This window comes from Musa acuminata, chromosome BXJ2-6 (genome assembly GCF_036884655.1).
Source record: "Musa acuminata AAA Group cultivar baxijiao chromosome BXJ2-6, Cavendish_Baxijiao_AAA, whole genome shotgun sequence".
Classification (NCBI taxonomy): domain Eukaryota; kingdom Viridiplantae; phylum Streptophyta; class Magnoliopsida; order Zingiberales; family Musaceae; genus Musa; species Musa acuminata.
The window spans coordinates 17313922-17329371 of NC_088343.1; the positions used below are offsets into that span (position 1 = coordinate 17313922).

General features: G+C 37.4%; 1 protein-coding gene and 1 pseudogene across 1 annotated transcript; one reads left to right on the plus strand and one right to left on the minus strand.

The window, feature by feature from the left end:
• Positions 1-44: 44 nt before the first annotated feature.
• Positions 45-1866, minus strand: LOC135613790 (pentatricopeptide repeat-containing protein At4g02750-like; annotated as a pseudogene).
• A 9453-nt stretch (positions 1867-11319) lies between these two features.
• LOC135615142 (stress-response A/B barrel domain-containing protein HS1-like) lies at positions 11320-13588 on the plus strand. The gene is made up of 2 exons (XM_065113260.1): positions 11320-11509; positions 13170-13588. Exons 1-2 carry the CDS (start codon positions 11385-11387, stop codon positions 13354-13356), a joined length of 312 nt encoding a protein of 103 aa, XP_064969332.1. The 5' UTR covers positions 11320-11384; the 3' UTR covers positions 13357-13588.
• Positions 13589-15450: the final 1862 nt, after the last annotated feature.

Here is a 15450-nt window from a genome sequence, read left to right on the forward strand (position 1 = left end):
ATTTTAATTATATTCTGTCAGCCTATTACTCGTAGGTCGCCTGTGAACATACATCCCTATAATCCACAAGAAGCAGCAGCAGATTCAACCCAACTTAGTGCCCTTTGCTTTCCGACGACCACCTTCTCCATCGTCTCCTTCACCTCGTCAACCGTTCTCCATGTGCCGTTCTCTCCATAGATTCTCAGCAACATCGAGTAGATGGCTGGGTGGTGCTCCTCCAACCTGTGCATCGACTCGGCCGCAGCCATCCCGTGCTCCAAGCTCGATTGCAATCCGCATGCACCAAGCAATGCCCCCCACACCCACACAACAGCGTCTGGCTCGAACGGCATTCTTCCGATAAGCTTCTCTGCACGCCCAAGTAGGTCCATCATGCACCCGTAATGCTCCATCCTTCCTTCACCAACCCACCGTGCACGCAAGCCATCAAGGCGCCGACGAAGAGATGTGATCGGGGGTCGAACACCTTCCCGGATCATACTCTCGAATTCCTCCAGTTGCGGACTTGGGATGACTCGAAGGACCGGGTGGCAGAACCCACGTCGCCACATTTGCCATACATCTCGACGAGGGAGCTGCACAAGATCACATCCCATGGCACCCTGCATCTCAGGATTTGCCCATGGACAGATTTGCCGAACAGGAGGGAGCAGCAGCCGGCACAGGCAGCAAGCACGGCAGAGTATGTGAACTGGTTGGGGAGGATACCGCTGAGCCGGTGCATCTCGACGAACAAGTTTAGAGCATCGACGTGCCGCCCGTGCCCCTGGTACCCTTTGATCATCGATGTCCAGGTGACGACGTTCCTAACAGACATCTGAGCGAAGCATCGCCGTGCCTCGTCGAGATGACCATTGTCGATGAAACCATTGATCATCGCAGTCCAACTGACGACGTTCTTCGCCGGCATTTTCCCGAAGGGGAACTCGGCTTCCTTGAGGCGTCCGAGCTGCATGTATCCTACGATCAGCGAAGTCCATGACACCGAATTCTTGATCGGAATGTCATCAAATGCCAGGCGGCGCATAGCGATGGGGTCCTTTCGACCTGCGTAGGCACCAATCAGCGCTGTCCCGACGATGGAGTTACAGCTGAACCCGGTGCAACCGCGTGGAGCTGAGGCACCAGACTGCCCGTTGGGGATGCCGTGATATTGGTGGTGAGAGTCGACCCTGTGGGTCTAAAGCCCAGTTCGGATCATCCGTACGAAATGCTGGAACGCCGTGAACGAATCCCCGGAGCGTTTGAAGGAAGAGAGGATGGTGTTCCACGAGACAGCGTCTCTGCAGGGCATCTCATCGTACAGTTTGTGCGCGCGTTGGGCATGTCCGTTTCTGATGTAGCCAGACAGCATCAGGTTCCATAAGAGGAGGTCTCTGAGGTGGGTATTGCTGTGGAACACTTGCGCTGCATCGATCAATCGGCCGTCATCGAGATGTTTGATTATGGTGGAGTTCAGTAGTGAAGGGGAGAGGAGGCGAACATCGGACATGGTTGAGTGGGATATGAGAAGCAAGTGCTTTGCTTATCGAAGCACACAGCACCAGGAAGCATACAAGCAGAGATAAAACAGACAACCGGCAGCAGAAGATAAGCCTTCGAACCTACACGCTCGAGAAGAAAGACAACCAGCAGAAGATAAAGCCTTTGAACCTACATACCGGAGAACAAAGACTTTTTATTTTTATTTTTCCTTTCCTTTTATATTTTTCTTTTTTTTTTTGTTAAAAGAAGATATGAGGGAATATTTTATACCAATTAAGTGCTAATGTTATATTCGCTGATGCGTATGCAGGGCAATCCAGAGCAGAATAGTACCGCTCTGCACATCAGTGTGGTCATCATCCTCGTCCTCTTTCTCTTTTTTTTTTAAGTTATTTTCATTACTATTCTCTATTCTTTTCCTCTTCTTACGTAGCTCTGCATCTACATTGATCGATAAAAGATAAGACATGTGTTAACATTGCACCGATTTACATCTATATTGATGAGATGCAAAGCCTTTGCCTCACCTTCGATCGACACAGATGCAAAGTGACGTCGATGCAGATGTCTCACTGGGACATTGAAATTATTTTTTTGTCCATCATTTTGGTATCATTCCTATGCGTACTATCCAAGGTTCGCCGTATCGTACCGTACCGGTGTTTCGACCCGGGCTCGGTACCGGTACGGTACGGTGTACCGAGCGGTACACACAGGTGTACCGAGCGGTACACCCAGCTACAGTGTGCTACAGTATCGCTACAGTGTGCTACAGTATCGCTACAGTGTCGATACGGTACAGTGCGGTCCGCGTACCGCTGGTCTGTCGGACCGGTACGTACCGCCCGTACCGGGCGGTACAGTCCGGTATGGCAAACCTTGGTACTATCATGTGTTATATCTTTTATCGATAAAGTCAATGACGTTAGAATAAATAGATTAAATATTTTTATAATTATAAGTATTCTAATATAAATTTTTGAAGTTTGAAACCGAAATACTGATCTAACAAGGATAATACATAATTAGCCCGATGCGCCATCAAAGCCGAACTCATATCTATTGTACCTACGATCTTATCATTAACCTCCAACATAGAGACAAATAAGTCATAGATAATGGACACCAAAAGAGCTTAATCTCTTCCTTACTATTGTAGGCTCATTCCATCACCACAAGTTCATCAAATAAAAACAGTCTGATTTATATCAAAATAAAAATATATATTCTGCTACCATATACATACAAATGATCTATGACTATGAACTCACATGTATGTATGATAACTAAAACCAAAGATGAAAAGATTATATATATATATATATATATATATATATATATATATAGTGAGATTATATATAATTCATTTTTTTCATATGAATAAAATATAATATAGGGAATCTAACTCTTTTAATCAAGAATTAGTCAATATAATTCTTGATTAGTTTAATTTTTTATTATTTTTTACTCATTTAGATTTATTTTTTATCTACTTATCTTTGATGTCATGTTAGAAATCTTATAATGACGAGTTCGAGTCAAATTGGTCAAACATCAATTCAACAAAAAAAAAACCTAAACTATTGAGACATGAGCCAAACGCAATATATGTAGCTTTGCTCTGTCAATCTTTAACCATATAGGACTATTCTCCAAACTCATGTTTTTTTTTATCTCACACATAAATATTTTAGAGGCTCTCCATCTCTCTTTTTCCCTATAGCTCACAAAGCTCTAACCTCTTAGGTATAATGTTGTCCTTTGAATAAATCATAGGAGGACTCTCTTTTTTTTTTATAATCTCATCTCGATATTATTTAACAAACACACCTTCTAAGTACACCCAAGCATCCTTTAAAATGTTGTCTTTCAACTCACTCGATAAAGATGTCTAAACATGTATGATGTTGACGATTTACATAGAGGAACATGATTGATTTTATTCTTTTCATTCAAGTCAAACAATCAAAATTTGACAGTCACATCAGCCTGATATAAACTTTAGTTTCTTGGGGTCAAAATAGTCTTAAAATTATCAATCAATCGTGAAACTTTCTATTAACGAGAATAGTACATAGAGAGAGGCTGCTGGATAAAATGTCGGATGTAGTCCTGCAATCCAAGAGCTTCCGTCCAAACATTATTATTCGATTGGTTCTGATTTGTCTCACCGCTGCATCCCACTATGGATCATGTTTAGTTTGATGTTGATTGGATAGTTACCAAGAGTCCAAGATGACAAAACTATTACCAATTGTTAAATATTTTAATCAAATTGGGCCAGGAAACGAATCGGATCAAGATTTAGCCATGTTCAACCTAATAATTAATTGGACAGTAAAGCGGAAACGATGATACGATCTTCGATCAACATATCGAGATTGATCTTAGAATATAAGATAAATTTGCAATGTTCGACACTGGAATATCTCGGAAGGAGCCCTTCCACTCTCCTCTTTCAACGGGTTTTTTTTTATTGGCAATCCTTCAAATATATATATATATATATATATATATATATATATATATATATATAATTTTATTATTTACAACATCTTGATTACTCTTTTTCTTTCCCACAACCCCACATGCCGTCGTCTGGCTGTCTGCAGAGGGCGAAGCCGCCTTCCACTCGCTCCCCTATGCACTGAGCTCTTCCACGGGCCTCGTCAGCGTCCCATTCTCAGACTACAGCGCCTCTAGCTGTCGCCTCATGGACGAACGCTCCTCCAGCAACTCATCATCGTCGGACTTCTCGGTTGCAAGAGACTCCCTCCCGTGGGCTCCGTGCTCGATCAAGATCTTGCTCATCACGTAGAGTAGAAGCTTGGTGTTGTTGATCATGAACCGGCATGGTTTGATTCTATCCCGATAAGATTTTCCAGACAGTCTTCATGGTAATTAAGTGAGGTGATTGGAGTCCGATTGAGGTGATGGTCGAGGGTCCGAGGTCGCTTCCAAGTCGAACAGAGGTAGGCCTTAGCCTCCATGGGGTTCTGCGGATGTGCCGAAGCGTGCCTTGACTTCTTCAGAGCCCTGCACAAGAGGCCAATGTTAGAGATATTTTTTTGACTCGACCCTCCGATGGTAAAGTTAGCTCTTTATAAACTAATGAAAGCAAAGGAGTTTAGAGTATGAGGGGTTCGATTCTCACTAATGTTGAATCTTGAATTTTGATGATAAAATCAATTAATATATTTGTAATATGATCTGTGTTTTGAGTGACGCAGAAAGCTTCGATCAAGGAGAGACAATTAAAGCTGGAAGAATCATGTTGGATCGGAGTGGAACATATCAGAAGATTGGACGTTGAGCGGAAGGATCGGTCGATATATCGACAGAAGGCTTCGAGCCAAGAAGAGCAAAAATTACACCAAGGAAATCGGAGTTACGGAAGTCAACTGACTGATTAGGCAGTAGACCGTAAAAGAAAACGATGCGCCAAAGAATCGGACAAGACGTCGATGAACCAATGACATATCGGACAACATTTGATTTAATTTTATAATAATTATCCATATTAAAGTAGGTTTTAGGTGTTATTGAGTTGGAATTAAGCCAACTCAATTAGGGGCCAATTGGACCCAAGTTTAGGTTATGTTGGCCCAACTGAAAGGTCCAAAGAGTGACCCAACATATGGAACCGTTGGTGACACAATCTTCAAGATTGTGTCAAGCGGTGGTATCACCAGTCTAGGCAATGGTACCACCCAGACACAATCTCTGACACGATGTCAAGCGGTGGTACTGCTCATATATAGTCTCCCAGGTGGTGATACCATTAGTTTGGGCAGTGGTACCGCTCAGACACAGTCTCCCAAGTGGTGGTACCACCGAGTATCAATACCGCAGGCAGTGGTACCGCCAATACCTAGAAGATCCGGGATGAGACTATAAATACCCCTCTCATCCTTAGTTAACAAACACAAGCACAAAGAACTTAAAAGTGGAAAAACGTCAATCACTTTGAGAAATCTCCTCATCTAGTTCTAAAGTTTAGAATTGTATTTAGAGAGGAGTGAGTGCTTATAAAAGTTTATCTCCTAAACTTGTGAAAAGGAGAAGAGGGGTATAAAAGGATAATTAATTTTCGCCCATTGAAAGAAGAACATTAGTGGATGCCGGTGGCCTTGACTGGAGATAAATCGGGAGTGGATATAGGTCACAACGACTGAACCACTATAAAAATCTGGTTTACATTTACTTTAAGTCCTTTACTTTAAATTGTAAACTAATTTCTTACTTTCATTATGCTTCTGTATGTTTTTAGAATTAAACATTTTCGATATAAATTTTCATCGAACGAAAGTTTTTCAAACCGGTGATTTTATCGCTGCACTAATTCACCTCCTCCTCCTCCCCCAACATCCCTCATTTTTTAAAATTTTATAAGAGTATATTTGTAATGTAAGGACTTAAATATAAATATTAAAAATATGATATGATTTATGAAAGATTCATATTGGGTTTAAAAAAAAATGGTGGACATATGTCACTAGCTAACCTAATGGTGCCACTTATGTTTGTTCTAAGGATGACACCTAAGCCCCTTTTATGCATGTTTGCCACCTTCTAATCCTTATATTAGCTAAATCTAATATATTAGAAAAGAAATTAAAGGAGAAAAACTTAAGAGCTGCAGCCAATGTGGGTTTGAGAGGAGAAAGGAAGAGGAATTGAAGTAGAAGGAGAAGAAACTTTGCTTTGCTTGAGGTTTTGCATCAATTCCCTACATTTGAAAATCAAACTTTTCTAAGACAAGTATTCTGACTCTTTCCTAAAGAACTCTTGATCTCTGATTTCATCTTATTTTTGAAAAGTTTGAAAGACTTTGGCTTCATACATTATATTTCTTTCGTTTGGGAACAAAACTATGAATCTGGAATTTTTTGATGATTTGACCTTTCTATATTGTTCTAGTAATAACTTTCTCCAAAAATCTTGGATTTAGGAAAATTCAGATTTATCCAAAAATAGACTCAAGTTCTTTCTTTTTGATATCATGATTGATAAATTTGGAGTCTATTTGCCTATCCAAACTATTATTTCAACTGCCCCTATGAAATCTATAAAATAGAGATTGTTAGTTTTGACTCTCTTGCTTATAACTCTCTATTAGGAACTCTGATTTATGGAAAGTTTGATTTATCAAAATTTAAACTCATAGATCTTTCTATTCATATCAATTTGAATGATTTAGAATATAAATGAATATTGAATCATTTGTTCAAATCAACTATATGAATTCTATAAAATGGTGATAATGTTTTTTGACCTTTGGTTACTAAACCGCTGATAACTCAATGTTGGAATGTCCAATTCATACAAACTTGATTTATTTAAATTTAGATTGATACATCTTTCGAATGACCTCATTTTCTATAAATTGGAATATAATTGATTATCCAAACAATTCATTCAATATGCCTCTCAAATTCTGTTAGAATCAAGCTTTGATCGATTTCACCTATTCTTGTTTTGTCTCTTTGGAAATTGATTTCAGCTAAAATCCTTACTTTAGTTAAGCTTTACATTATTGTTTTGAAATCCTATATACTTTTATCCTTTAATTATTATGAAACTATTATGTAAAGTTCATATTTGTATCACAATGTTACGTGTAGGCACATGCATTCCGTTGTTCTGCATGCGTTTCCGATATGTCCTAATTTATTGTTCACAATATCTTTTTGTACTATGGTGTTTGTGAGATTATTTGGACCTTTGCTAGAAATAGTAAAGGGATTGTTTGTACCTTTGTAAGAAATGCTAAAGGGATTATCTGGACCTTTACTAAAAATGGTAAAGGGTATATGCTTAAAGCCCGCAAAGCTCTGTTGGCCCCCTCTAGTTTCATCAAAACGTGGATGGATGACACTCCCAGACATGAGAGATTATGTTTAAGATCTCACATCACCCTCTATCTGTTTGATATGATATCCAAAGCTTTGGTTATGTGCTTTGGATAAGAATGAAATGTGTGCAACGTCAAATACGACGTTTGAGCTTTTGTTTTATATTTGCTTTTTGATATGCTCCAAAATACTTCATATGCCATTGATATGTTTCGAAGTATTTCATTCGTCATTGATATGTTCCGAAATATTTTATTTGTTATTGATATACTTCGAAACATTTCATACGTCCTTGATATGCTATGAAATGCTTCATATGCCATTGATATGCTCTGTAACATTTCATATACCATCGATATGCTCTGAAATGCTTTCTATGCCATTGATATACTCTGAAATGCTTCATATGCTATTGATATATTCTGAAGCATTTCATCCGCCATTGATATGTTCCAAAATGTTTCATCTGCCATTGATATGCTCCAAAATGCTTCATATGCTATTGATATGCTTAGTAACATTTCATATGTCCTTGATATACTTCAAAATGATTCATATGCCATTGATATGTTCCGAAGCATTTCATCCGTTATTGATATGTTATGAAATGTTTCATTCACCATTGATATGCTCTGAAATGCTTAATATGACATTGATATGTTCCGAAGCATTTCATCCATCATTGATATGTTCTGAAATGTTTCATTTGTTATTGATATGCTCTGAAATATTTCATACGTCCTTGATATGTTCCGAAATACTTCATATGTCATTGATATGTTCTGAAGCATTTGCCATTGATATGTTCCGAAATGTTTCATTACGTCAATGATTTGCTTCAACTAATCTTTACTCTCCTGTTATGAACAAAACATACTTCGAATGAAATGATATTATAATTCTGCATTCGTTGATTGGCTATCTTTGAACTATTATATCCCTGCCTTATATTTAGTGCTTTATTTACTTTGAAACTGTCCTTTTTCGCCATTGATATGTTAGTCGCTTGCTGAGCTCTATGTGCTCACTCCATTGCTACATAAATTTTTCAGGATAGCTTGTCGCATGCTAGAATGTTTAAATTGAGCTACGATAATAGAAAGCTAGAAGACTTTGGGCAAACCTTTAGTGGATGACATGTTTTTGTTGTATAAGTACATTTGATGTCTAATGAAATGTTGATAGTAAATATAAACTGATGAGTTTTGTAAAAGTTTAAAGAATCTCTATGTTAAAGATTTTGAAGTGTTAAGTAAATTTGTATAATAATATGAACACATGGTAAATATCGGCTTTGTGATTATATAGAATCTCGCACTTGTGGATTTATGAGGTGGTTCTTGTCTTGGTGAGTTGGCTTTAGATTTTATGAATCATCGAGTAACGCGGTATATGATTTTAAACTGCATAGGTTTTATGAATTGGAGAATTATAGATATGAATGACTTGAATGTTTTCTCAATATCCTCAAATGTGTGTGTGGTTGGATCCTAGAATGTATTGTTGAATTATAATATTATAGATTATTGTCGGTGGGCGTGACACACCCCCCCCCCTCTCTGTGCTGACTTGATCCTAAGAATTCAAACATTGGGGAATGATTCTTATACTTGGGAAGCCGGGGGGTTATGACTAATAGGCGGTTGATCCGTATGTTCTTCTATGACCTATTTATATGAGCGACTGGTCTATATATCCTTCTTTTGTGACATATTTATGTAGGCATCTGGTTTGTATGACCCCCTGCGATGCATTGTCAATAGAGGGTAACAAAGAGGGTCATCGCCTATCAGCCCTGATGGCTGACAGGGTCGAGCCGATCAGCTCCCTTATGGGTGACCAAAGGGGGAAGTAGGTCACCTCGGTTACCTGGGGACCATTGCTGCTAGCGGCCAAGTCATACCACTTGCCGACAGGTTGTCGAGCATATCATTGGTTCATCGATGCCTCGTTCGATTATTTGGCGTATCATCCTCTCTTGCGACCTATTGTCAAATCGGTCAGTTGACCTCTGTAACTCCGATTTCCTTGGCATAATTTTCGCTCTTCTTGGCCCAATGCCCAAACCCATGGCCCGAAGCCTTCTGTCGATACGTCGACTGGTCCTCCAGCTTGATGTCCAATCTTCTGACATGTTCCACTCTAGCCCAACATGATTTTTCCTACTTTTAATTATCTCTTCCTGATCGAAGCTTCCTACATCACTCAAAACGTAGATCATATAAACACTATCAATTTATTTCACTATCAAAATCTAAATTCAACAATCTCTCCTTTTTTTATGATGACAACCAATTGATGATGGAGTTAACCTTAACCTCCCCTATCAATATGTCATATTGATAGAACATTGAATTCAAATTGAATTCAAGTCAAAGCAAATTTAATCATAAATATATACAACACATTGTATGCATATCATTGCATTACATGCATCATTATTATAAGTTTTGCATGCATCATCATAAATATTTCAAATCATCATGGTATCAAAATATCAAAGTATATTATCCTACGCATGGTATATCATCATATCTTCTCCCCCTTTATTATCAACAAAAAGAAAAAGTGCAACTAGGAAGTTATTGATATATAATTTCAAATCATTATATTATAAATATAATCTCCAGTTTTATCATCATGAAAGCTAGTAATTTTCTTTCTTCTCTTTTGAGAAGTAAAATTTTTGCTTCCTTTGTAAGTTAGCAAATTATACTTCTTGAGATAGTACTTTGGCTTCTCTTGAGATTGTAAGCTAGCAATTCTTGGTGATGTTCAAGATAGCAATTTCTTTCTTCTCTTTTGAGAAATATAAGCTAGAAATTTGCTTCCTAGAGGACGATGTGCTGAAAGGTTGAACGAAGGTCGAAAAAACTAATGACATGTCGGACAAAAGATTCATGCTTTATAATCATTTGTTTGGATTAAAGTAGTTTAGGGTGCTAATTGAGTTAGTTTTTAGTATAATCATGCTAACTCAATTATAGACTAATTGGGCCTAAATTGGTATTGATTTGGACTCATTGGGAGGCTCATTCAATGACCCAAAACTTGGGTCAAGAGGTGGCACCACCAAACTAGCGATGGAACCACTTATGAGCTGAAAAAATCAAGAACATACTTTTCCAAGCTATTAGGCAGTGATGCCGCACAAATTGGGTTGTGGTATCACCAAGTATTAGTGTGTCAAGCGATGGTACCGCCCAATATCAGATTGACATACAATGGTACTGCCCCTACCCGAAAGACCTAGAAATTTAAAATTTTTGGCTCTATTTTTTAAGCCATTTGGGGCATATAAATACCTCACTTGGGCAGTAAGAAAAGAATAAGAATTCTTAAAGAAAAACACTAAGAAAACTCTACCAAAACATTGAGTTCCCTCTTCCTTGAGCTCAGAAGTTGATCTAAGAGAGGTATGTAAGGGTTATCTTATAAAAAGGGGGTGTAAATGTTCTCTTATGAGCTTGTCAAAAGGATAAAAGAATTATAAGAGGGTAGTTGGTCTTCTCATATTGAAAGAAGATCATTAGTGAAAATTGATAGCTTCAACAAAAGAGGAATCGGGAGTGGAGGTAAGTCACGACGATCGAACCACTATATTTTTCTTACTGTTTACTTTTATTACTAATTGATTTAACTATCTACTACTTTTGTTTGTACTCTATTTTTAAATATCTTTCCGTACGAGCTTTATCGAATGAGATTTTTGAATCGACATAATTTTTACAAAAGTCCGGAGAGGAATGTGATGCGTGAAAAGGAAAAAGGGGCAAATGACGAGGATATTAAAAATATATTTATATTTATATCTATTTATATTTATGCACAGATATTTTTTGAAATATTAAAAATTTTATAATAAAAATTATAAATAGGAAAAGAAAAAGTTTTTCAGTATTAATCTCATTAGTTAATTATTTAACTAAGACCTGCGCTGCACGAGAGAGACGATGTGGTGGCGTTTTATCAGAGGCATCTTTCTCCCAATCTTCGTATAAAGAGGAGGCTGTAGCAGCAGTAGAGGGAGCGAGAGAGGCGATGGCGGTGAAGCACGTGCTGCTGGCCAAGTTCAAGGAGGAGGTGTCCCCCGAAGCCGTGGACGACCTCATCAAGGGCTACGCCAACCTCGTCTCCCTCATCCCCCCCATGAAGGCCTTCCACTGGTGCTTCCCTTCCCTCCCTCCCTTCTCCTCTTCGGAATGTGTGTGTGTGTGTGTGTGTGCGCGCGCGCGGATGATCGAACAAGCTTGTTAAAGAGCAATCTTTTATCAGTTGCTTGATCCATGGAACGTTGGGAAGTACTAATTGATGAGATTTGTCCTGCTAGATCGTTTCCAATATTTGGTTTTGCATAAATCTTGACAGCTATACGTGTTTGGAGTCCGATTTTGCAATTCAGGATGACAGTTCAAGTCTGACGAGTTTAGATCTAAGTTTTATGTTGACTAATTCAGAGTGTTGGTTGGGTTTGATTGCTCTCATTTCAGTATCAGATCTAAAACTCTACCATCTTTGTCCTTGTCCTCCTTATTCCTCAGAGGTAATCAGAATCGCAATACATAGGAGTGCTATTCTTATCCATTTGATTACCCTAACGCTTTGGAGTTTAGATCCAGTAGTAGAATCTTAACAATGGCTTCTTATTCCATGTAATTGTAGCTGGAGATATCTCCGCGGCTTCAGTTTTAAGTACCTGCAGCTTCATCTGTACTCTGAATCAGCGATTCATCTGCTTGGTTTGACGTTTCCCTTTTCACTACCTTCAAAGGTTTGCTGAACTGTATCGGCATCTTAGTTCGCTCCTCATATGAACAAACCGTTCGGAAGCAGTCTGCTGCTCATCTATAGCCTTTTTCCTTATCTAGGTTTGACCTACCAAACTTGTATTGCTTCTTAGCCCAACCACCCTTCTCAGCATTCTGCTGGCGTCGTTTGCTCAAGTACATTTGTTGTAGGGTTCAATTATCTTCAGGTTTTTAGGGCGTTCGGAGTTTACTTGCGATCTCAACACCCACACCCGGTCATGATAACTGATCCTTTACTGTAGCAACATCTGACTCATGCTCCTTGGTTTCCTGTGACATAATTTTGGGAAGAATCTCACCTACACGCTGAAAGATTTCTCATCACATGTCCAAGAAACCATTTTTATGTTGCAAGATGTTTAAGTAACAACAACCATCTGTATCTTGGAGTTTTTAGAGCTTCTAGCTATTTACTTCTCGGTGTAATGTGTCGGGTTGGTTTGTTTTTTTTTTTTCTTTTTAATTTCTGGAATTGCTTGGAGGAGACTTCTACTTGAAGGAAAAAATCATTGGAAATTAAGATTTGACTTGTCCTATAAATGCATCGTGAATGTCAAGATTTAGATGGAGAAGAAAAAATAAGTTAAAGAAAAAAAATTTAAAATTGATGTAAGAATGTACTGGGGACTCTACGCCTATGTTTGTATTAACTCAAGAAAATTTGTAACTTATTTTCATACAACTAAATTTTTGATTTTTTTTTTTCTTTAGATGTATACTTGGGAGTGTCGAATCACATAAGCGGTTACATCAATTGTATTTCTGGATTATGTTTTATTATTGATACTTTGGATTGTTCTCTTGGTTTTAAGGCATTCGTAGACTCAGTCTTTCAAACATCCTTTCTATGTTAGACAGAAAAATTTTCCATTAGCAACTATGAAATTTTAGTGCTGTCAAACTGAACATTGCATTTGTTCTGTTCCAAACTGGCTGATTCAATTTATTCTTTCTTGTTCACCCTGAACATACTGTAGTGATCACATAAATTCTGATGTCTTTGAAATTTGAGTACCAGGGGAAGGGATGTGAGCATCGAGAACCTGCATGAGGGTTTCACCCATGTGTTCGAATCAACGTTTGATGGTGTGGAAGGCATTGCGGAATATCTTGCACACCCAGCTCATGTGGAGTTTGCCAATAAATTTCTTCCTGCACTGGAGAAGGTTATCGTTATTGATTACGCACCAACTGCTGTCAATTAAAGATGGAGAGAGGATTAAGTTCTCTCATAATTCTTCCTGGTGGAGGAGGCATTTGCTCGAGGATTGCATCTCTTTAGAGTCCATGAAATATCCTTTTGCTTCGTGTTTTCATATGTAGCCAAAACATCTTGTTTTATTTGGTGGCACGGTGTTGTGGGCGTTATCTCACTTCATCGAACTCATTAAATAAGGGGTAATAGAATGGTAGATTATATCGTGCTCTTCTCGAACACCATCAAGCTATTGGTTTTCTCTTTATAAATGATGCTCGTCTCTCTGTTTCTTGATTTATTAGAATGGAGACACGACATTTGCCACTATAAACCATGATTTAGCATATGTCCTTCCACTATTCCGAATGTTAAGATTCTCCATATATGTCTCTCCCTCCATCCATCCTCGATTGCTTGGATTAACCACTCATAACAATATTTATAAAGCAATAGTTTGAATTATATAAAAGGTTTCACTTGATATTTATAAAAGGTATTTATGTCAATCAAAATTCATTTTAATATTCAACCAACGAAAATCATTCACAAGACTGTACACGCAAATCTTGAGTTTGACGTTCTAAATTTGAATTTGAAAAGATAAGTGTGAACATTATTCGTGATCGCAAATCCAATATGACAAGTTAATTCATAACATATTTTTCAAGTGTTGTCGGATGTGGATGAGAGAACATAGTTTTTCTTAATAGTATGTGATAATATGGGAGAATTTTTTTCCAAAATAAAAAATACTCATATTATATTGAGGTATGTCTAATAAATTTTATTTTACGGTCAAGTCTGTATCTATTCATTTATATAAAGTTATTTTAAAAGTTCAAGAGTTTATTAAGTATGAAATTGAAATATAGATAGAGAGAGATTCTATAGTAGTTTGGCTTGTTTAGAACGGGAGTGTTTAATGAAAGAATAGTTTTTAGGTATTATAATGATATATCATGTCTAACGAGCTCTTTGTCTCTTCAAACACGTTAGGATATCAATTATTGTTACATACATTAAAAAAATATATTAACTAGTACTTTGATCGTTTCTTATTATCTTGGATGAATGCATGAAGATGAACTTTTGTTGGATTAAGCATGTCGAATACCTTTTTTTTATTTTAAGTAGAAGCATCATACGCAAAGGAGACGCTTGGGTCATGCTAAATGTATCATATATTTTGATTATCTTAGATACCTCATATATTTTGATTGTATTGAATACTTCAAATGTTTTCTCATATCATTGTAGTCATGTGGTGTATAACTCATGTTGAATGCTTTAAATATTTCTTTGTCTTGAGAGGAGGTATTATATACTAAGAGAGATGCTTTCCTTGTATTATGCTTTGAATGCTTCTTTGTCCTATGGAACACATCATGTGCTAATACGATGCTTTGGTTTGAGTGCTTAAAATATTTTTTCTCCTAGATAAATATATCATGTACAAACAAGATGCTTCAATCATGTTGGATACTTGTTTATCCTATACAAATATATTACATGTAAAGATGATGTTTTGGGTCCATTACTCATTTCTTTTATTATAGGCAAAAGTGAATGCTCTAGTCTTATCCAACACTTTGTTTTTTTATCCTTGACAAATGTCTCATGTGCATAAGAGATGATTTGATTACTTGGTATATATTTTTTTTTTATCTTGGGTGAACCCATTTCATGCGAAGGGGACAATTTTGTCATAGGTATGTTGTGCACTTTAAATATTTTTTTTATTTTAATGAACATATAAGAAGGATGCTTTGAGTTGAGTTGGATGATATTGACACAATTAGACCTTCTATATATTTGTATTGGTGATTCTATCATAAGTGATTTTGTGATTTGAGAGTAAGAGGCTTCTTATCTAAAGGAGAGATCTTAGGCATTGATGGGGTATAAAATATTTTTTTTTGACAAAGGGTCCGACTTGATCTGTAAGATCATTATTGGTGGAGCTTGGCTCGTCACATTATTAGTCAATTTTGGCTCAATTTGGACTGACCAGTAATACTAACTAGTTTAGAATTAAACTCTCTCTCTCTCTCTCTTTTTGTCGTTTGTTTAGGATGGGCATTTTGTCCAAGGTGGTATTAGG